This window comes from Chiloscyllium punctatum, chromosome 28, assembly GCF_047496795.1.
Source record: "Chiloscyllium punctatum isolate Juve2018m chromosome 28, sChiPun1.3, whole genome shotgun sequence".
In the NCBI taxonomy this organism is placed as follows: Eukaryota; Metazoa; Chordata; class Chondrichthyes; order Orectolobiformes; family Hemiscylliidae; genus Chiloscyllium; species Chiloscyllium punctatum.
In genome coordinates, this window is record NC_092766.1 from 18,965,394 (window position 1) to 18,990,180 (window position 24,787).

The 24,787-nt window shown below is 39.4% G+C and overlaps 1 protein-coding gene across 1 annotated transcript; it reads right to left on the reverse strand.

The window, feature by feature from the left end:
• Positions 1-5,185: 5,185 nt before the first annotated feature.
• Positions 5,186-23,751, reverse strand: LOC140453914 (uncharacterized). Its single transcript, XM_072548769.1, has 8 exons — positions 23,743-23,751; positions 23,530-23,581; positions 20,260-20,373; positions 19,504-19,842; positions 19,110-19,412; positions 7,400-7,513; positions 7,197-7,255; positions 5,186-5,669 (listed from the first exon to the last, which is right to left on the reverse strand). The coding sequence occupies exons 1-8, from the start codon at positions 23,749-23,751 to the stop codon at positions 5,625-5,627; spliced, it is 1,035 nt and encodes a 344-aa protein (XP_072404870.1). The 3' UTR covers positions 5,186-5,624.
• Positions 23,752-24,787: the final 1,036 nt, after the last annotated feature.

The window sequence follows — 24,787 nt, forward strand, 5'->3', positions numbered from 1 at the left end:
ATGGAAGAGTTGTAGGAGATCATAATCGTGGTGCAACGGAACTTTGCTGAAGTTGGAAGTCTATGCCACCGGCACAAGTCAGCAGTGTTGGCTTTCCTGTGAGAATGAGAGTCCAACAATAATCATGACACTATCCAAGGCAAAGAAGTCCCTTGATTTTCACCTATTCGATAGTATTTACTGCCTCAAACCCTAATGGGCAGTGGCATCAGGATGCACCATTTGCAATATACACTACTGTTATTCTTGTAAACCCACGATCATTATCATCTAGAACGGCAGGGTAACAGTTCATTGGGTATAAGACAATCCGTAAGGTTTTCTTCAAACCAAGCAGGAAGCCAAAATTGTCATGTGTTACCTTTCTCGAGTCATACAGCACAGAAACTCCCGCCTGTCCAATCAATCCATGGTGATCATAATCCCAAACTAAACTAGCCCTACCTAGTGGTAGAGGGGGTGACGGTAGCGTCATTTAAGATATATCCAGTCTGATACATGATTGGGCAAGGAGCAAAGGGATACAAATCCTTCAAAAATAGGTGACAGGTTTAGATATAGGATCTGGATAGGCACAGATTTGGAGGTCCGAAGAGCCTGTTCCTGTGCTGCAATTTATTTTTGTTGTTTTCATCTTTCTCCTCCTGGCCCATATTCCTCCAAACGTTTCGTAATCCGGTACTTCTGCAAATGTCTTTTCAATGTTGTAATTGTGCCCATATTCAACACTGCCTCAGGAAGTCATTTCACATATAAACCAACCTTCCATTTATCTTTTTCGAAATTCTGGAAGCATTATGTGCACCTAAACCAAATTGACTGCAGCTGGTCAAGACGATATCTCACCAAGAGAGTTTCAAAATCAACGTGTGGTAGAAAATATATGTCCTCAAATCCAGTCCCAGCTGTTTTCCACGCAATTCCGATTTGAGGAATCCTTCATAGACGAGCGCACCTATTAAATTCACAAGGTCTTTCGAACATTTATAAGGCACATATCAGGAACACGATGGACTAATAACTACTTTCACGACTGCTTGTCGAAATAACAACATGCCAAAAAATGATATCATCCAGAATAAAGCAACCAGCATGATTGTCTCTCTTTCACAACTAGTCATCATTATACAACTGACAGAGAGCTGAAACAGTGCATGATTTCTACATATGCTTGACATAAATTCAGCGAGTGTGCTTAGAAAGCACTTTCCAAACCGACGACAGTCACCTTCCAGAGAAACGAAGAGAAGTAGGGACGTGCAAACAACAGCACTTGCAATAACTTTCGTGTTGGGTATATTTCTCATCGTATGAACTATTACTGCAAATGTATTCATTGAATACATTGACGGTTAAAATCCTTGATTGAGTTAAGGGCGAGAAGTTTGATTGCAGAATCAAAGCTAAACCAGAACTTAGGAGTCATACGACACCAGGTTCAAGTCAATCTGAAATCACAAAATTTCAGAGTTCTTGTGAGAGGCGATTTTGGTTCAAACAATTGAGATGTGCATGACCCTAAAGACTAAGGGGAATAGAGCCATAGGGGTGGGGTAAAACAGGCTTCTCTATAATAAAGGACAAGACATGCTTCTTTTGTAAGAACATTTTGTACACTCAAAAGTGGGATAATTTAAATTGTGCAAATGCTGACATTTTGTGAGCAGAGTAAAAAAACAAGTCCTTGATTGATGAGACCACTAACTCTGACAGAGAAGAATAAGTCCTTGACTGATAAGACTACAGGATAGAAAAACAACTCGAAAGACATCTGCTACAGATTGATAAGACCACTAACACAGACAGAGAAGAATAAGTCCTTGACTGATAAGACTACAGGGTAGAAAAAACAACTCGGGAGACATCTGCTGCAGACTTTGTGACAAGGGTGCAGAATGGAAAAATACTGATGGTTTAGAATGTGAACCTCGTGACTCTTTAGAGCCAAAGAGGGGAGGGACTTGTGCTGTATATAATGAGAAACTTTGTAAGCCTCAGTGCGCCTTTTTCTCAGAAGGGTGCCCCACTCTGCAGACTTGCTAATAAAACTTTGTTTTCCTGAATTTGTCTAGAGCGATTATTAAGAAGCGATTTTCGTTTCGAACAGTTGTGTTCTTCCATCAGGTGAAGTGAAAGGAAGCACAAGCACAGAACTGACAGGCGTACAGATCACGAGACAGTACAAATGTGGAGTGTCGATGTGCTAAATAACACATTTTGCAGATGATCAGAAGTGTGAGACAGGATGAGTAAAGTGTCAACAGCTGACTGGCAAGTGAAGGTATTATATTGATCTGATTAGTTGAGGCAGAGAGATAACTACAAAAACTAATAAAAATAAGATAGTGCTGGAGACATACCCAATGGCTGGAATAACACGATGGGCATAAGAGTCACATGCTGAGTGTCTACCCAAAGTAACAGGTAATCCAGAACTCGCTAAAGTAGTGGGATTCATAACAAACTATTGAGGTGGTAGTATCGAAAAAAATGGTAACACAAATTTTACAAATACAGAAGTGTATGTAGAGTTACCTACAGTGTGACATGAATCTAAGAGCACAGCTGAGGCCGTTTCTCATGCCTATGGAACTTGATTATCAGATTTTCCTCGGCGATTCTGCATTGTTGTGTCTCTTGAAGGCTGCTTTAGGGGCAATCCATTCACACCATTTGTACCATTTCTTGATCTCTCCGCCAAAAGTTCCGTGCCTGTGTGTTTCTCTCCACTTTCTGCAGAGATGCAGCGCTCTGAAAGCTTCTGAGTTAAAACAAACCTGCTGGACTGTAACTAGGTGTCATATGACTTATGACCTTGTCCTCCCCAGAACTCTTCCACACCAAACCAGAAGTTACTGAGTGAATGAGTAGCTCAAGAGGCTACATTCCGTGTGTTTTCTATCATTTGTGTGCTCTTATTGGAAAAATAAAATACAAAAGAAAGGTGTGCTGAAAATTTTGAAAAGCAAAGGATAAATAAGTCCCCTGCACCAGAAGGGATATACCCAAGGTTACTATGCGAAGTGAGGGAAGGGATTGCTGAACATTTGGTGATAATCTCTGCATCCTCACTTTCCCCTAGAGGAGTGCCAGATGAATGAAGTGGGGCCAATGTTATCCCTTGTTCAGTACACGGAATAGGGATAACCCTGTAAATGGCTGACCAGTCAGTCTTACGTCAGTGATGGGCAAATTATTGCAGAGGATTCGGAGAGACAGGATTTATGCATACTTGAGAAACTATAGTCTGATCAGAGATCGTCAGCATGGATTTGTGAGAGACAAATCACACCTCACAAGCCTTACTGAATTCTTTGCGGATGTAACAAAACACATTGACGAAAGTATGGTAGTTGATGTGATGTACACGGATTTTAGGACGGCTTTTGGGAAGGTTCCCATGGTAGGTTCATTCAAAAAGTAGGGATGCATGGGACGCAGGGAGATTTGGCTGTCTGCACAGAATTGGCTGGCCCATAGAAGAGTGAGGGTGGTAGCAGCCAGGAGCTGGGTGACTAGTGGTGTTCTGTCGTGATCTGTTCTGAGACCTCTGCTCTTTGTAATTTTTATGATTGACTTGGATGATGAAGTGGAAGGGTCTATCGTAATTTGACGATACCACAGAGGACGTTGGAGTCGTGGAGAATGTGGAGGGCTGTTGTAGGTTGCAATGGGACAATGATAGATGTAGAACTGGGCTGACAAGTGGCAGATGGATTTCAAACTGGAAAAGTGTGTAAGTGATTCATTTGGGAAGGTCAAACTTGAATACAAATTGCAGTTTTAAAGGCAGAATTCATTGCAGAGTTGAGGCACAGAGGGATCATGGGCTCCACGTCCATAGATTCCCTCAAAGTTGCCACCCAAGTTGGTAGTATTGTGAAGAAGACAAATGGTGTGTCGGTTTTCATTAACAGGGGATTGAGTTCAAGAGCCGTGAGGTTGTGCTGCAGCTCTTTAGAGTACTGGTTAGACCACGCTTGAAATATTGTGTTCAGTTCTGGTTTCCTCATTGCAGAAATGATGTGGACGTTTTAGAGAAAATGCAGAGGAGATTTACAAGGATGCTGCCTGGAATAGAGACCATGTCTTATGAGGAAAGTTTGAGAGAGTTGAGGCTTTTCTTATTGGAAAGAAGAAGACTGAGAGGCGACTTGATAGAATTGTACAAAATGATGAGAGGCATACATAGAGTGAACAGTCAGAGAAGAATAGAATGAAATAATAAACATCTAACACGAGAAACAATTGATGTTTAATGCTTGAACTGAGGCTAACAAAATATTTTCCTGAATTTCTTTGTGTAGCAATTATGTTTTTTTTTCTTTTGGTTACATCTTTGTTCGCTTGTGTGAGTGGGGATTTTTACAAAAGTAGAGAAGTTATAGAATCAACTTGCTACATTGTGCTGTTTCTTGAAAACAGTTTGAATACTCCAAATGCTGTATGCATTCCTTGTTAGTTCAAAATACTTGTTGTGCATATTCTTTGTGTATCTGTGTAGCTTGGTCTGCAGTAGACACTGCCGATAATTTGTAATGACACTTCATCAATATTAATTCCAATTATGCCATATAGACTTAGATCGTGAAAGAGACATAGGGGAAGAGATGTAGTTTTCATTTTGATGCCGCACGTTAGATTTTCATAATGGCCTTCCACAATCTAACAACAAATTGTTGGCTCTTTTGAACTTCAGACCTTTTATAGTTAAGTTGGAACTTAATTATTTGTTTGTCTCACTAATTTACTGAACGCAAAATCCAAGTTATCACGTCATGACTTGGAAATTTCAATTTTTATTGATACATTTGTTTTTGTATTGTTAAATGTTCTACGTGAGAATTTGTTTTTGTACTACCAACATTTCCTTATAATACGTGCCTAGTTGCACAATGAGATGAACAAAGTCGATTCCTCTTTCGGAGCTCTGTGTGATTGCCTCCGATTCCTCATCAGGATGTCATCTTTAAAGTTTCAACCACGTGGAGCATTTCGACCTTGAACATCAATGTGACCTTCCTCTATTAGTTCACAGTTTCAAATAGATTGCTGTTGGTCTGGAGTCAAATGTAAACCAGACCAAATAAGGAAGATAGATCTTCTTCTCAAAAGAAGCGTTCATGAACCAGATTGATGCTTATGTCAACATGCATTGATTGCATTGTCATTACACTACAGCCTATCATGATTGGATTCGATCCCATGTCCTCAGAAAATTAGCTTCGGCTCCTGGATCACTAGCTCAGTGACATTATCAATAGGTCACTACTTCGCACATTTAATGAAATTGCAGTCACTCTTGGATGTAAAACTGAGTTTGAAACATAATAATTCAGGGAAGGATTTATTGAAAAACAAAGGAAAGTGAAAAATCTCTATGCAAAAGGTAAAATTTCAGTCACGAATTCTAGCTGTGAGCCTATTCTTCTGGTTCCATGCATACACATTTGGCATTAGTATGTATCAAACTATATTGGCACAGAATAACATTGATTGATATTTGCTTTAAATGTCGCTTAATAACGTATTTTACTTCTTTCTGAATGCGAAATAAAAACAGGAGATGTAGATGAACATTCCATATCTTGCTTTGTTCGATGACATCGTGTTTTTTTTTCACATTAGATTGTCTGTTCTGCTGTAAATGCAAGGTCCGCATAAAGAGTCTAAGGGAGAAAACATATAATATCAATAACCAAAGCAAATAGGAATTGCTTGTTTTCGTTGATCCTTATCCCTGACACTTGGACATTTGTCAATTAATCTGTATATCCATATATATATAATGGCATAGGGTCCCGTGTTATAGTCGTAAATCACTGGGTCTGGGAGAGAAAATCTGCTTTCAGGTCCCATGTACACCACACATGTGTCTGAACATGATGTTTTAAGCAAATAATAAGAAGTTCACTAATTCCTCTGAAGCAAATTTTCGAGTGACAGGGCTACAGAGCACACAAATAACGCCCTTCCGTTAAATGATTCTATGCCAGTAAAAAACAAACAATTCTAATTTTCCCAGTCCCATTTACCAACATGTGCCTCTTGGATTTCTATACCTTGGTACTGCAAATGCACTTCTTAGCAATTCTCATGTTGTGAAGATGTGTATCTCAGCCAGACTTATAGGTGCTAAAGTATAGATTATCGCCTCACTGTATCTGATAAAAGGTAAAATCCTTCACCCAACTCTGAACTTGCTGCCTCTTCTTTGAAATCTATGTTCCCCGTCAATTGTTTGTCCACGAAGGGGAAAAGGTTTCTTCCCATCCATACTGTCTAGTCCCCTCATTGCCTTTGACTTCATTAGCATTCAACTTCTCGATATCCTCTGTTTGAAGGAAAGCGAACATTGTCTATCAAACCTCTCTTCATAATTGAGGTAAAAATATGATTTTGGAACATGATTGGTAAGGAACGAATAGTATTTGCTTTAGTCCAGGTATTTCAAATACAAAGTTTACCTGCCTCGTTCAACATATTTGATTGTGTTGAGTTAAAATGTCTATATACAAAACGGTGTCAAATTGAAAACCAAATGACTATCGTTTAATGTACTGCACCCAGCTACAGATATTATATTAGATTACTTACAGCGTAGAAACAGGCCCTTCGGCCCAACAAGTCCACACGGACCCGCCGAAGCGTAACCCACCCATTCCCCTACATTTACCCCTTTACCTAACACTATGGGCAATTTAGCATGGCCAATTCACCTGGCCTGCACATCTTTGGACTGTGGGAGGAAACCGGAGCACCCGGAGGAAACCCACGCAGACACGGGGAGAACGTGCAAACTCCACACAGTCAGTCGCCTGAGGCGGGAATTGAACCCGGGTCTCTGGCGCTGTGAGGCAGCAGTGCTAACCACTGTGCCACCGTGCCGCCCACCACTTCTACCACTTCTCTTTGTAACAGATCAAACATTGTAGAATCCTGATCAGAATTAAACACTCTATTTTCCTTCGTTACACACAGAAACATTATTCAGATTTTTGCACATTTCAGCAAAATTACAAATAAGGAGAATTCATACCAATGTTTTCAGCTATAGTTGTGGGACCAAAACTTACACAACGCTGCAGTGTGGCATTCATTGTGATTTTATTTTTAGGGAGATTCGGAGTAGCAACAATCTGTCTGAAGTGTTATTTCCCAACATGTAATAAGAATGACAGTCTCCCTGCACTCACCTCCTTTTGTTTGTCACGATGTCTCGAATCTGACAAGTAATAATTCTTGGCTCTGTCACCTAATGCAAAGGGAAATATCAGCATTTGTAATTTGCAGAATGAAATGCGTCTGCTGCCGTTTAAAAACAGCAACAACAACAACAAAAAAATCCAACTGCAATGTGTATGATTTCTATTAAAAACACAGGGACACCACTTCTTACCTGCGAGTTGATTTGTGCAGCTCCATCTGGAATGTGTAGTTGATAAGATAAGGAGCAGAATCATTATAATAGAAGTTCCACAAAGCAAGAAAAGGCAAATGTTACGTCCTGGTTCTGAAGAAGTACAAATGATAACATTAAAAGTTCCATCACTTGAGCTATCACACAATGGCAGAAAGTTTAGGGAAAGCCATGAACATCATTTTGAAATAATGAGTGATTGTAACTTATTAAGTCTCCACAGGATTCGTCAAGAGTATTCTTATGACACAAACCATCAAACTTTTTTTCTGCAATTGATTTCAGTTGCCACAAGTCTTGAAGTACCCATTTGTACGGATTGGCAAAGTATGATGCTCATCTGCTGAACGTGTTTGAAACTAATGTCAGTAAATGTCATTAACTTTCCATCATCAAAGTTTATAAATGATCAAAAATGTCTTCTCGATCTTGGATTAAACATTAAAATTCACACAACGCCAGATTATAGTGCAACAATTTTATTTGGAAATACTAGCATTCGAGGTGTTGCTTCTTCCTCAAGTATTCATAAGGTATAATATCATAAGACGCAATAGTTATAGCTAAATGAGTACAGTGTCATGGAGAAATAATGATACATTAAACAACTTTAGATCAAGTCTTTTACCTTTTATTATAGGGTGTGTTGGTTTATACTCTTTGATACACAAATCCCAGAGCCTCTTTTAAATTACATTTTAATAGCATGACACTGTGAACTTTTGCTATAAATTCTGTCTTATGATTCCGCCCCCACACTAGTTACCTGATGAAGGAGCAGCGCTCAGAAAGCCAGTATTTCCAAATAAACCTGTTTGAGTATAACCTGGTGTTGTGTGTTTTTTATCATTGTCCACCCTCGTCGAACATCTTCCCCGATAAGTCTTGGATTTAATGAAATGACTCCCATTACATGAAGGTCGAAAGCTTACATGTCTAATGAAAGTATCTACTTCTTCTCTATTTGACAAATTCTTAGATCGATTCACTTTTGCAAGGAAGATTAAGGAAATCAGACCCCGGCATTAATTTAAGCCAATGGAGGGTAACAGTGATTCGAACGTTTGGGTTCACAAAGTAATAAATATATTGATATTGCGATAGGAAGTGCAGATTAGTAATCACTGATTTCCAGTTGGAGAACATTCAAATTACGAGGAGCAGAAGCTGCCAAGCATCTCAGGACCACAAAGCTTAATTCACCTGTTGGGTACTGAAAAAATAAATTCGGATTAAAATGTTAAATAGGTGAAAAGTAAAGAACAGTCTTCAATTAATGAATATTTTACCAGAAAGTTGCTTCCTACAAAATAATGTCGGAAGGAAACTGTGGCAAAAAAAAAGTGGTGTGAAACATCGCAGAAATGCCTGGCATCGAAGTAACGTTTAGAGACAGGGACTTGACAGACTCAGGTAAGAAATCGCAGCAAATATTATGCTAAACTGAATACTGCTTGACAGAATGAAGTGCAAGATGTTACCGAAATTCGCAGGTGAAATAGAATTGGATATCTTTCTCTTCTGCTTTTATGATACATTTTTGAAATTTTGGTAATGAGATTTTTTGCAGTAAACTTAGAAAAATACTGGATTTTCCTGTCATTCATCAAAATTGGTCAGGTGAAGTAGTGAATGTACCTTCTCTGTATATGCTTGCGTGCATGGTAAAATAAAATGCACTTACGACTTTTGAGGTTGAGTGTTCGACACACAAACATAATTATAACTGCAGTCAGTGTGCTTAGTTTGAACAATCAGTACGCCACCGCAAAGCTGGTGAGAATAGCTATTTACCACCCAAAGTTAGTGCAACAAGTTGACACAAAGACGAGGTCATTATTAATGTATTGAAAGGAGTAATGAGTATGGTAAGTGTTGAGAAGAGAAGTCTCACTAAATACGCCTATGTGTTTGCAGAATTCGCACAGAAAATTTATGTATGTAAAATCCATGCTGCTTGTATTCACGCAGGGGCTGAAATAAAGAAGCACGCTGTTGATATCCATGTTGAGTACAATGAAATTTTTAAGAAGTGTATAGTAAGGAAAGTGGTATAAAAGAAACAGAGCTACAGTAGTTGAAACGTTTTGGAGTGCTGCATTGAAAATTTAAAGGCAGACAACTATCAAAATAACGTAGAGAATGTTGAAAGAGAGCACACAGTATCTTGAACATAAGGATAAAAATGAGTAATGATTATCACTACGTTATATTTGCAAAAGTGCAGGGAATATAACGCTGAAAAAGAAATTACCATTGCTGGTGGAAACAAACGTTTATTCAAAGATGTTTGAAGAAATAACAGCTGAGTTTGCGAGAAATCAAGTACTCTCCTGCGTAATGAATTACAACAGCACTGGAATGAGAAAGATTGATCGTTTAACAAAAATGCTCGGACCGTGAATATAAGGAGCTGTATTCCGTGGGTATTTCGAAAGTCATTAATTAGACAAGTCCCCAGGGCCTGGTGCTATCCCAGCTTACTGAAGAAGGCAAGGGAAATGCTTGCTGAGACCTTGACAGAGATCTTTATATCCTCTTTATCGAAAGGCGAGGTACCATAGGACAATCAAATACCCTGGATTAATCCTTCGTTCAAGAAGGGAAACTAGGATAACCCAGGAAGTTGTCGTCTGCTGTGCCTTAAGTCAGAGGTAGGGAAATTATTGGAGAAGATTGTTAGAAAGAGGAACTGTTGTAGATTGAAGTAAAATGAACTTATTTGGGATAGACAGAATGGCTTTTTGCAGTGGACTTCCTGTCTTTAAAACTTGATATGTTTTTGTTTGAACAAGTGACAAAAGGCATTGATGATGGTGGATTTTATCTACACGGACCTTTCCAAAACATTTGAGAAGGTTCCTCCTGCTACGTTAGTCAAGAAGGTCAAATAGGATCCAATCATAGTTAGTTTGCAATTATTCAATAAAAATAAAAGCCTTGACCACAGAAAATAGGGGGTAGCTGCGGAGGGGTGACTGGTGATGTGCTACAAGTCTCATTGCTGAGTGTTCTGTTGTTTTGAGATGATTTTGATGAAAGTGTCAGTGGTTTGATTAGTGAGGTTGTGGAATGCAGAAGTTGTTAAATTGTGGGTATTAAGGAAGGATATATAAGAATGCAGCAGGATATGGTTCCACTGGAGGCTGGATTGAGAAATGCCAGACGGAGTTTAATACAAAGTAATGTGAGGTGATGCATTTTGAGATTTCAAATGATGGATGAAAATATACTGTAAATGGCCAGAACCCTCAGAAGATTGATACACAGATGAATCTTTGCTCGCTGAAAATTACATATCAAATGGATAAGATAGAAAAGAAGGCACTCCGCATCCTCGCTTCATCGTCGGGGAATTGAATAGAAAAGTTAACATATCATGCTGCAACTGTATAAGACGTCTATCAGGTCACAGACATTTGAATTACTGTGTGTAGATTTGGTCTCCAAAAACAGAAGAATGACGGGAAGACTCTGGAGACTGGACAGAGGAGATTTAACAGCTATGGGAATTTTCCTCATTGTGTGGTATTGAGATCACAAAGTCACCAGTTGAATGTTGAAGTGGATTTAACAGAGACACTGTTTGAAACACACCAGGGCCAGATAGCTGAAAAAGACAAATATTTTTAGATTAGATTACTTACAGTGAGAAAACAGGCCCTTCAGCCCAACAAGTCCACACCGACCCGCCAAAGCACAACACACTCCCCTACGTTTGACCCCTTCACCTAACGCTACGAGCAATTTAGCATGGCCAATCCACCTAACCTGCGCATTTTTGGACTGTGGGAGGAAACCGGAGCACCCAGAGGAAACCCACGCAGACACGGGGAGAATGCGCAACCTCCACATGGTCAGTCGCCTGAGGCGGGAATTGAGCCCGTGTCTCTGGCAATATGAGGCAACAGTGCTAACCACGGTGTCACCGTGCCGCCCAGATACGTTAACAGAGTCACAGCAGAAAGCTGAAAAATTTCAGCAATTGTATCTAAAGACATGCACAGAAAAAATAATCCGAATGCATGCCTGCATGTTTTTATCTTAACAGTTACATCTTAATCATATATTCTGGAAGATGAGAAATGGGCAGAAGTTCATCAATTGTATTGCCAGCGAGTTATGGAAAGGAGGCAGTGCAAGTGGGGCATGAGCTGCCACTAGGGTGCTATTTATGAATGAGAAAATCTCAACTAAAATACAGCGACAATTTTCCTGTCCTAGACTGCACACGCACGTAATTGACCTCTTCCACGCGTGTCATGAATGTCAGGTATTTGGAAAACAAATGGCGATAATAAAACCCGCACATTTACAAACTATTCCTGCATGGAGGAAGACTCATTCACAAGACTGTTATTGATTGCATAAAACTCTTACCTCAAACAAAAAGTGTGAATCAGTATTTGTTAACATCAATGGATGTGCCTACTAGACTTCCAGAGGCCATTCCATTATGCAATTTCACAGCAAAAAGATTTGTAGAGGAGTTACTGAATTTTCTCATTAGATACGGATTTCCCACAGAGATATAATTATATTAAAGGTCAAACTTTATATCAAAATTATTCAACGAATTTATGAACAACTGAGGAATAAAACAGTTCAAATCCATCCAGAACCGCATGGAGCGCGAGAAACGTGGCATAAGCCATTAAACAGTGAGGGATTATAGTCAGGACGATCATCTTGATAAGGGAATCCCACTATTTGTCATCAAAGTAATCGACCAAATTCAGTCCAGTTGAGTTAGTTTTTTGGCCTGAAGTGACAGGAAAACTGAAACTGTAAAGGAGAAATTGGTAATTCAGAATTCAGAGACCACACATTGGACTATGTGTCAAACTTTCATGAATGATTAAATAGAGCGGGGGAGTTGTCTAGACAATTTTTAAAGGTACAGCAGAATACAATGAAACGTGATGCAGACAAGAAATAAGAAATTCACAACTATGTGATCGGCAGTCATGTTATTTTACTTCCAGTGATAGGTGAACCTTTAAAAGCAAGGTTTCATTGATTTCATTAAGTGAAAAGGAAATTGATTGCGGTGAACTATTTGATGGTGACTCCAGACAGAAAGAAATCTCACAGAGTGTGTGATGTGACTATGCCCAAAAAGTATTTTGACAGCGAGGTAAAGCAAAATGAGACTGTGTTATAGAACAATACAGCACAGAACAGGCCCTTCGGCCCACGATGTTGTGCCGAACCTCTATCCTAGATTAAGCAGCCATCCATGTACCTATCCAAATGCCGCTTAAAGGTGGCCAATGATTCTGACTCTACCACTCCCACGAGCAGTGCATTCCATGCCCCCACCACTCTCTGGGTAAAGAACCCACCCCTGACATCTCCCCTATACCTTCCACCCTTCACCTTAAATTTATGTCCCCTTGTAACACTCTGTTGTACTGGGGAAAAAGATTCTGACTGTCTACTCTATCTATTCCTCTGATCATCTTATTAACCTCTATCAAGTCACCCCTCATTCTTCGCCGTTCCAATGAGAAAAGGCCAAGAACTCTCAACCTATCCTCATACGACCTATTCTCCATTCCAGGCAACATCCTGGTAAATCTTCTCTGCACACTCTCCAAAGCTTCCACACCTTTCCTAAAGTGAGGCGACCAGAACTGCACACAGTACACCAAATGTGGCCTAACCAAAGTTCTGTACAGCTGCAACATCACTTCACGACTCTTGAATTCAATCCCTCTGCTAATGAACGATAATACACCATAGGCCTTCTTACAAACTCTATTCACCTGAGTCGCAACTTTCAAAGATCTATGTACATAGACCCCAAGATCCCTCTGTTCCTCCACCTGACTAAGAACCCTACCATTAACCCTGTATTCCGCATTCTTATTTGTTCTTCCAAAATGGACAACCTCACACTTGGCAGGGTTGAACTCCATTTGCCACTCCTCAGCCCATCTCTGCATCATATCTAAGTCCCTTTGCAAACGACAAATGCCCTCCTGACTGTCCACAACTCCATCTATCTTCGTATCATCTGCAAATTTACTGACCCACCCTTCGACTCCCTCATCCAAGTCATTAATAAAAATTACAAACAGCAGAGGACCCAGAACAGATCCCTGCGGAACTCCACTTGTAACTGGGCTCCAGGCAGAACAGTTACCATCTACCACCACTCTCTGACTTCGACCGGTTAGCCAGTTTTCTATCCAATTGGCCAAATATCCCTCTATCCCATGCCTCCTGACTTTCCGCATAAGCCTAGCATGGGGAACCTTATCAAATGCCTTACTAAAATCCATGCACACTACATCCACTGCTCTACCCTCATCCACATGCTTGGTCACCTCCTCGAAGAATTCAATAAGACTTGTAAGGCAAGACCTACCCTTCACAAATCCTTGCTGGCTATCCCTAATCAAGCAGTATCTTTCTAGATACTCATAAATCCTATCCCTCTGTACGCTTTCCATTACTTTGCCTACCACAGAAGTAAGACTAACTGGCCTGTAATTCCCGGGGTTATCCCTATTCCCTTTTTTGAACGGGGGCACAACATTCGCTACTCTCCAGTCCCCTGATACCACCCCCGTTGACAGTGAAGACGAGAAGATGATTGCCAACGTTATTGCAATTTCCTCTCTTGCTTCCCACATAATCCTAGGATATGTCCCGTCAGGCCCGGGGGGACTTGTCTATCGTCAAGTTGTTCAAAATGTCCAACACATCGTCCTTCCTAACAAGTATCTCTTCTAGCTTACCAGTCCGTTTCACGCTCTCCTCTTCAACAATACGGTTCCTCTCATTCGTAAATACTGAAGAGAAGTACTTGTTCAAGATCTCTCCTATCTCTTCCGACTCAATACACAATCTCCCACTACTGTCCTTGATCGGACCTACCCGCGTTCTCGTCATTCTCAGGTTTCTCACATACGCATAAAATGCCTTGGGGTTATCCTTGATCCTATCCGTCAAGGATTTTTCATGCCCTCTCTTTGCTCTCCTAATCCCTTTCTTCAGGTCCCTTCTGGCTATCCTGTATCCCTCCACTGCTCTGTATGAACCCTGTTTCCTCAACATTATGTAAGCCTCCTTCTTCCTCTTTACTAGACATTCAACCTCCCTCGTCAACCAAGGCTCCCTCACACGACCATTTCTTTCCTGCCTGATAGGTACATACATATCAAGACAGAGTTAATAACCAAGTCAAGAGGACTCTGAATTCGGCATTCCTCAAATTAAATTGGAAAGTGAGGAGGTTGTCAAAAATTAGGATAAATTATTGAGTTACCTTCCCGAAAAAAATCGAAATGTCCTGAGAGAGTTATTACTATCATATGGGTAGGTATGTGGAAATAAGATGGGCAGTACTAAGCTAATTATGCATGATATCGATCCAGGAAGCGCTGTTCTGATTAAGCAAAATCCTTACAGGCATTAGACTGTAAAGTTGGCACAGATTTAATGTACGGTCGAAGGTGACATAATCGGTGACAGTTACAATGACTGGAGTTCACACATTGCAATTTTGCCAAAACCAAGTGGCACTAAATGGTTATGTGTGGACTGTCGCAAAGTAAATGCAGTTTGAAAGATTGATGTATGCATGATTCCCCGATTGGAAGAGAAGGAGGGGTAAGCAACATATATTTCTAACTTGGATTGGCACAGAGAATACTATCAGATACCTTCGTTCGAAAGGATGAAGTCAATTTCGGATATTATAGCGCCGAATGGACTGTATCAGTTTAAATGCATGTTCTTTTGTATGAAAAATGCGCCAGCACCGCTTTAGAGATTAATCAATGCTGGATTACCCTATGGTGCCGTATATATGGATGACCTGGTGATTTTTGGTCATTCATGGAAGGAAAATTTGAAACATTTATCAGACTTGTTTGATCGACTTCGGGAGGCAGGCTTAGTGATAAAGCTGTGTGAACTCCAGTCATTGTAACTGTCACCGATTATGTCACCTTCGACCGTACGTTCAATCTGTGCCAACTTTACAGTCTAATGCCTGTAAGGATTTTGCTTAATCAGAACAGCGCTTCCTGGATTGAATTTGCTAAAACCCAAGTAACGTTCCGAGGCCATGTTATTGGACGTAGACAAATGGCCCCCCTGAATTCAAAATCAAAGGTGATTGGGGAGTTTTCATTACCATTAGCAAAAATGAAACAATCCTACAGTTCCTGGATTTCAGTGAGTTTTGTCAAAACTTTGTACAGAATTTTAGCAGTGTGGCCTCTCCATTCACTGAATTGCTAAAGAAAAGCAATATATTTCAGTGGACAGCAGACTGTCAGAAGGTGTTGGACAGCCTGAAAGCTGCGTTAACCACTCCCCCAGAATTAGCCACATCTAATTACGCAAAACAATTCAAGTTGGCTATCGATGCAAGTACAGTGGGCGTCGTTGCTGTACTCTCACAGGAAGACAAGAAGATAGAAAGACATGTTGGGTATTTCTCCAGGAAGTTGAACATTCGTCACAAGAAATTGTCGACAGTTGAGATGGAGGCCTTGAGCTTGGTGTCGGAGTTACAACATTTCAATATTTCTGTTACTAGTAATGCATGTGAGATAATCATGTACACTGACCATAACCAATTGAAGTTTATGGAGAAATTGAAGGTCAAAAATGCCAGACATTTTAGATGGAGCTTCTTGTTACAGCCATTCAATTTGAAAATTGTGCATGTGGGAAGAGGAGAAAGCGTGATTGCTGACGAAATGTCGAGACTTTAATGAGAAACAGAATTGTTCAGTGGGAGAAGTACAGCAGACGGAACAGAATGAAGTTGTGCATGTTTCCATGTTTACAGTCAATGTAATGAATATGTATGTTGTACGGTAATAACAATTTAAGGTTCAGCAGTTCTAAAATGAAGCCATCTTTGGATATTGATTGTTCTTACTTTTTTTGGGGGGATTGGCGTGTATTGCGATGTTGCTTCTTTAACAAGGTTATGTTGCCTTTGTTTTTTTTATTCACGGAGGTTGTAAAATACACAGATTCCAAAAAGTCTATGTTGAAAGGTTTTAGGGCCAATTCGATTATCGCGAACAGGTACTTTGTCAGGCAAAATACTTTCAAAGTTTAAAAATATCTTGTACAATGAAAAGGCAGTGACCAGTTCTCCCAACTCTACTTAACTCTGATTTGGTTTGGTTTTAGCACAGCAGTGATTTGAAGCTGCTCGATCCAAGGAAGCAGATCCACGCTGACCCTTTCTCTCACTTCTCTCCTGTAAGACTCTGTGTTTGATATTACATTTGTACCAAGGGGTATTCATCGGGGTTCTTATAAGTATTTGGAACAGCAGCATTAAATTGTGATAATCTGTAGGGCTTTCGGACATGTTAGGTTATGCTGAATTCTGTTCCCTTTTATTTGTATTTCATTCAGCAGATTTGTAAATAAATTCTGTTTTCTTTTAAAAAAATAACTTGGTTTGATCATCTGCATCACACCTGAAAAACCCACATTACACTTAAGTAAAACCACTTGAAAAGTTAGGGTCTGGGCCAACCTTCTTGAAATGTTTTGAGGTTGTCTGACCTCGTCCATGACAAATGGAACTGTATTGAATGAGTTCAGAAGAATGACTGATCTACAATAAAAATCGGAGAGTCTAAGAGCCCCAGGCAAAGTATACGAAGTAAAAGTGTTTCCCATGTTTATTTACACCTACAACAGGGGTCAAAGTCTGAGTATAGGGTATAGGATATTAAGATAGCGATTATGATGCAGTTCTTCCTGGACTTTAACAATCAACTAGTTAAATACTCTACCAGGGATGAGTCTGAACGTTGGATCACAAAGAATACGTTTGATCGATGTATTCTTTTAAATATTCAAGCCAGCAAGAAGTACAGAGAGGATGTGGGAAAATGGTGAAGAGATAGATGATTAGCCTTTATCTTACTTGGTCAAAGAACAGACATATCTGACCCAGAAGCGTAAGGTTTTTATATTGGATATCAGGCCATAACTGAGAAATGATCGAATGTTATGTAAAAGAATAACACCATCACATCGACTACCCATGGCCTTAAACCAAAAATGAATTGGCGACTGTTCCAGTTAATTAAAGACGGGAAAAATGATCAGACTTCAATTACACTACATTACTTTTGTCCATCTTTGGGGATAATGCCAACATTAATCTATGAACAACTGGCACTATTGAAACACTCCACACGTGACATAGAAGTAGAAGACATTTGCAGACAGGAAAGTGAAAGGCAATGATTAGGAATGGGGCCAAATGAAAATGCCAGAATTTAGCTTGGAATTGGTTAATTAGATGACAATGTGGCAAACAAATGGATGATGATACTGTCTTTTCCTGCATTCCTCGGACTTGTTTAGATTAAGAGTTGTACATTCTCTCCCTGCGTTTGTTTGATTAAATTATCAACCTTGATTAAATTATCAACTTGAAACTCCTGTGGTATATTATTCGATGTAACCACAGCAGTGCAATTATCATTTTACATATTTATTTTAAGAATGAATATGAAATCAAAAGAATGTCACGACACCGGGTTACAGTCCAATGCGTTTATTTGGGGTAGGGATTTACATATTGATAAATCTAAACTTGCGCCTTCAATCGAATTGATTAAAGACTTAATAGCCATCTATGTATGGACAATACATTCACGAAAGTTATATGACCTTTTGATCTTTTATTATACATTATGTGTCCGATGTATTTCATTAGCCGCCTGATGAAAGAGCGGGAGGGTTGGGGGGGGGGGGGCGGGGGGTGAAGGAGGGGGCTGGTGGCTCCAAAAGTTTGCAGTATCAAGTAAACCTTTTGAACACTAATCCGATGTCGTCGGATATTTGACCTTGTCCACCCTAGTCCAACACCATTCCCTCACGTAATGGATATAAATGAACTGGTGAATGTTGAAAATGATTTGCTAAGTGGAATCGGGCATATAATACTTTGCAATTGTCTGACTGGGATTTTTGTTTTCTTTCCGGAATTGAAAACAGTTTTGTGATTTTGGCAGAGTTCTTCAGATTATTTATGAACTATTATTTAATAGGAACTAATAAGGAAAGATCTTTCCATGTTTAAATCTGCCCAAACCTCGACTCCAATGCATGTACATCAGTTACAAAGGTAACCAATAAGGATCTTTTCAGAAATTTTCTTTACTCACGTGGAGCTTAAAATGTACACATCTCTAGAACAACATTAATTAGAGGAACAAGCACTGAATCACCAAAAAGTAACACAAACGGATAAAAAGAAAAGTAAGGGAAAAATAGCCATTGATTGTGAAGATAATTCCGAAATATTTGTCAGAAGTTTTCACAAAGCAGGACCGCAGAATTGATCTGTTTGTTGAAATCTGTTGTTTTAGAATTTTGGACGCGTTGGAATAGACAAAGCCACAGAGATGTAGGGTGAAAAAACGCCATGAGCAGGATTTTTAATTTAATCTTTGAAAGTATAAAAAGAACCTTGCCTTCAACTGTGCACGTGTGTCCTAGATGCACAGATGAATGCAACCATTTAGAAAGGAAGATAAACGCTACAGAAAGGCAAGAAAGTAAATGAAATGATAATTGGTCATTAACATTGAAAGAAAGCGATTTTTGATATACAAGCAGCTGTTACTAATATTCAAATATCTCATCGGAATTAAATAAAAAACAAACTGATAACATAAGTTGTTACCTGTCCGATGTGAGTAATTTTCACTGATAAGATTTACAGTTGAGTTGATTTGAATTGAGCAAGTACATTCAAACCAATTGCTGTGCTTGTTTGCTTTGAATCTGATTTGACTGCTGACACTGTAAACCCCGGCAAGAATTATTACTTCGGTATCACGCCATTCCTCGTTATTCTGTGATGAAACATTCCAGCGAATGGTGAGATAATTAGTGGGCACGCTGCTCACAAAGCACATCAATCTGATACCTTGCTGTGAATGAATTTCATCTGATGGTGAATGCAAGAGTGTTATGGTTGGCGAACCTGCAGAGATTTGTATGTAAGACATATGTAAAATCAATATAAATATATGTGCATTTACAGTAAAGTGATATAAAACAAGTTTCATTCTTACCTAAAATAAATAATTCAGATCCATTACCAAATATGAAGGGTGTTCCACGAAATGTCCTAGCAGCACAGTAGTAAATGCCTGAATCATTTCTTTGAATATCATCAATTACAAGAGTATAAGTAGTCTCTTCTTCATTAATCTCTCCTGAAAATTTTCCATTGTTACGGATAAGCTTTATCACGGTGAAAACGAGTTGTATATGTTTTCCTGGCTGATATTTATACCAGTGAACAACTCCAGCTGTGAGCCATCCGGTGTGGCAATGCATCTTACATGTACTTCCAATTGAGGCGGTTTGAATGATTGGAGTCTGCGGGTACACTGCCTGAGAGACAATAACTGAAAAACAGGATATGTCATGTGAATTTCTTGTGAAATAGGAAATTATGAACAATTATAGATCAAAATCTTCCGGACAATTAAGACTGTCTTCAGCGTTGTTTATCTTGCATACGTGGAAATGTGGTTGTCCCCCTTTCACACCACAAGATTCCACAAATAAAAGGACGATGAAAGAATCAGCTAATCTCGTTTTGTGATATTACTGAAAGATGCATATTGTCTTTAGACGGTGTTGTGGTTTCAAACGTGCCTGACATATTAGAACATTTGACCTAATTGTAATAGATTAACAACAGTCAAGTTTTTAACACAATGTTAGTATTAAACACTGACAGTCAGAACTTGCCGCATGATTTTTTTTTCCCGTGATTTTAAACCACAAATAGGCCATCAATATATAGAAAATAATCTTACCTGGCAATAGATGGAAAAGTTCAAGCAGAGTAAAGAGGATCATTGTCTGCGACCAACTTATTGCTTTAAATTTCACACTGGCGTTCCGTTTTTCTGCTTTATTGTTCACTCGATCTAGAGCAGAACATTCACGTAAGACACAGATGAGAAAGTGTTACGTTCTCAAAAAAATGATCGGATGGAAATTGAGCCATGATGTAAATGATAATTGTGGGTTTCCTGTTTACGCATTAACTGCACACACAGAATTGTGCCTCAAAATAACATGAAAGTTTAGTTTGATAACGCATTAGAAAAGGTGTGTGGTCCAGAATAATAAAAATAAATTACAAATTAATGACATCAATGTTTGTGCTATTTTGAATGCTGCTTTCACATTCGCCTTGACTTCAATGAATCATTTAAGAAATACGCAATTGAAGCAGTTTTAATAAAGATGAATGATATAGTACAAGTTCATTTACTATTCCAGTAATATGTGAATTTCTACTTCCCGTTTGCTTTTCTGAGTTAGCACTCACGGAGAAGCCATCAGAACTCCTATTATGCTTCATATCAAAACACAATGCCCAATGTAGAGATAAGAACACCAATTTTAGGATGTTTCCACTGTCTGAACTGGAAGAGTTGTCTGAGAGATTAAGATAAGGTACAGTCACATCCGATCTGGTCGTTTTAATATGTCACAGAAAGTGAAGGAGAGTTTCCACAATGGACTGGACAAAACAACATTGTACCATTACAACAATACGGGTAAGGTCCTGTCATACGAACTTGATTTGTTTGAGAAGGTGACGAATGTGATCACTGAGGGTAAAGCAATGGAAGTTGTCGACATGGATTTTTGAAAGGCTCTTGACAAGGTCTCGTATGTTCGGCTCATCATAAGATTAAAATGCATGGGATCCACGGTGACTTGGCTACATTGATTCAAGATGTGCTTTCCTCTAGAAGGTAGAGGGTAATGGTAGAAGTGTGCTTTTATTTCTGGCTGGACGTCTGTGATTGGTGGCGTTCTGCAGGGATTCATACTGGAAAAATGTAATGGGTGAACTACTAAATTTAAAGATGATTTAAAAAAAGTCAGACCTGCAGTAGATAATGTAAAAGGTTGTCAAAGTATGCAGTGGGACATAGATCAGTTGCAGATAACGATGGAGCCATGGCTGATGGAGATGACCCCGGGTGAGTACGAGGTGCTGCACTTTGGAAGATCAGATGTTAAGGACCCTAAATAGCTTTGATATATATAGGGATCTTTGGATTGAAGTCCATTGCTCTCTGAAAATGGTCAGGCAAGAGGATAGAGTGGTAAAGAAGGCATATGTCATGCTTGCCTGTATTGGTCGGGGCATTCAGTACAAGAGTCAGGAAATCATGTTGTTCTTCATAAGTCTTGTTAGGGCACACTTATTTTCTTGCGTGCAGTTCTGTATGTATATTTCAGGAAGTATATGAAGGCTTTGTGGAGGATGCAGAAGAGGTTGGCCAGGATGTTGACTGAATTAGAGCGAGTTGACTGAAGTAGAGACTTGTAAAACAAGGGTTGTTTTTTTTTTCTGGTGATGCGGAAGCTAAGGGGAGACTTGATAGAAGTCTGTAATATTATGAGGTGCATAGACAGGTTTGACGTTCAGAATATTTTTTTCTCAAAGTTGACATGTCGAACATTGAGGGGGGTAAGTTCAAAAGAGTTTTGAGGGGCACGTTCATTTTTATACAGACAGTGTAGGAGTATGGAACACTCTGCTAGGGATGGTGGAGGTGGAAGATATGTAGAGATCCATAAGGGAGCTTAAAGTAAGTATATGAACATGCAAGGAATAGAGAGATATGGAACAAAGGCAGGCTAGTTTAATTTGGCGTCAAGTTTGACACAACATCATGGATACAAGGGCCCATGCTGTCCAATCTATGTTCCATGTTCAATGTAACAACAGCAAAAAAAGGATAATAATTCATTTTAATTTGTCCGAGTTCACCTGGAAAAATTCCTCTCTTGTATTCAGGGACGCATATTTGATGAATAATCATGCATTAAATCGAAAAAGAAAATGTGTGTTTGTCTGGTTAAGTTCATTTCCCGCTCTCTATTGCACGGATCCAGAAGGTGGCCAAAAGCAGCCACAGTGCATGCAGAAAAGTTACCCCTTCGCCTCAAGATATACTAGGTAAAATGGCACGTTTTAAGAAAGATGAACAATAAGTGATGCGAGCCATTTTAAGTTACTCACTTGGAAACGCTGCATAAGTAATATCCTCCACACATTGTACAGTCGTCACTAACATTTCTTCCTGATGGAATGAACAATCGCTAAGATCATAGATTTAAAATAAGGAGCAAAATGTTTCGTGGAGATGTGAGAGAAATAGCTTTACTCACACAGAGAACTGTACGAACTGGGAACTTTTCTCACTGGAGCTGAAAAGGTTGACGGGTGACGTTTCAGAGGTTTGTAAAATCATGACGGGGGCAGATAAGCTGAATAGCAGATGTCTTTTCCCGGGAGAAAGGAAGTTCAAAGGTAACGGGCATAATTTTAAGGTGAGAGAAGAAAGATTTTAAAGGGTCTTGAAGGATAGTTATTTTTTACACACATGATGGTTCATTTGTGGAATGAACTGCCAGAAGAATTGTTAGATGTAGGTATAAGTGCAACATTTGCAATTCATTTGAATTGGTACTTGAACATAATGCTTTTGAGGGATATGGTCCATGTGCAGGCAAATACGACGAATTTAGTCAGTCGACTCTGGTCAGCAATATGGCATTGGAAACAAAGGATATGCTTTGATGCTCCATGGTTCTATGGTACTATGAAATACTATATCAACGCTCTCATGGATGACAACACTTTAAAATCCAAATCATCTTCCCTTTTTTACAACTGTACACTTTCGAAAAATCTAGTTCATTCTTACACATCATTAAGCAGCAACGTTTTACAATAGTTACCTGTGGAATGATATTTTAAACTTTCCTTCAATGTGACAAGCACTATTCCGCACTGTTCCATTTCCTGCCGTGCAGTGTATGTTGTGTATTGGTTCATTTTGACTCTTTTATTCCATGACGTCGAACTCTGTCCACAAGCACTTTGGTGCCACTTCATAGAAAAAAAATTAAAAGCTTTGTTTACATATGTATCAAGGGCAATAAATTAGCAATACTGTTCTCTGTGGTACTCTATGAGACACCGCTTTCAGTCAAACCTACTACACTCTGTCTCCTGCCAATAACCTAAGTTTTCAGCCAACTTTCAAACTTACCTTGGATCCATGATTTAACAGTGTCCCATCTGGGAACTGGGTCGAGGCTTTGCTGGAAATCACAAGAATGCATCAGAAATTACCAGCCCTTCACAAGGCAATGATGACTGTCTCGTGCTACCTTAATTCTCTCTAAGCGTCTATTTATTTATTATGCATTGGAGTCTCCATCACTTTCCCCGGCTGATTTCAGGCTGACACATGCGTAGTTACCTGGGCCATCTTTGCCTCCGGCTTAAAGAAGGGCAACATACTTGCAACCCTCTAGTTACCATATATGAATCCTGTATTCTCAGAGTCCTGGAAGATTTCTGCTTATGGTTTCACAATTTTCTCCCTATCTCTGTCAGCAATTAAGGAGCCAGTACTGGGGACTTCCATACCTAAAGTCCTGCCTGTCTTCTTCTCTCCTTTTTTTTAATGCTTAACCATATTGCTGAATTGCTGAGCACCCATTTTTAAACGGGGCCATTGTCACCATTTTCCAATTTGGTAAGAGCAAAAGTAATCAATTAGTACCTCTGCTGTACTCTTTAATTCAACCAGCAGCTGATTGGCTTGTTCCTCGTGATCCCTCGCTATCCTTCACTAATCATTCACCTTTAAGAGGTTTGAAGTATATTTATCTTTTTTTTAGCACAGGGTGCCATCTTTTCTCGTGCTTCCTCATATCTTCATTTATTGCAGTCTTTGCGTGTTCTGAATGACAAACAAATGTATTCCTGATTTCTAATTGCTATTATCATTATGATATGCGTTGCATGCATTCTTTATCTTCCTTATTTTCTCATCAACACCATCAGGTAACCAAGATATTCTAGGGCGCTTGCCATTTGAATGCAGAACTGGCTAGAAGTGAGAAGACAGAGGGTGGTGGTGGACGGTTGCTTTTCAGACTGGAAGCCTGTGACCAGTGGTGTGTCACAAGGATCATTGCTGCATCCGCTGCTTTTCATCATTTATAAAAATGATAAGGATGTGAACGTAGGAGATACAGTTGGTAAGTTTTTAGATGACAACAAAATTGGAGGTATTGTGAACACGGAAGAAGTTTACCTCAGAGTAAAACGGGATCTTGTTCAGATAGGGAATCGGTTGAGGAGTGAAGCAGGGAGTTTAATTAAGATAAATACGAAGTGTTACATTTTGGAAAAGCAAATCAGAGCAGGACTTATACACGTAATGATACAGTCTTCAGGAGTTTTGCTGAACAAAGAGACCTGAGAGTGCAGGTTCATAGTTCCTTAAAAGTAGAGTC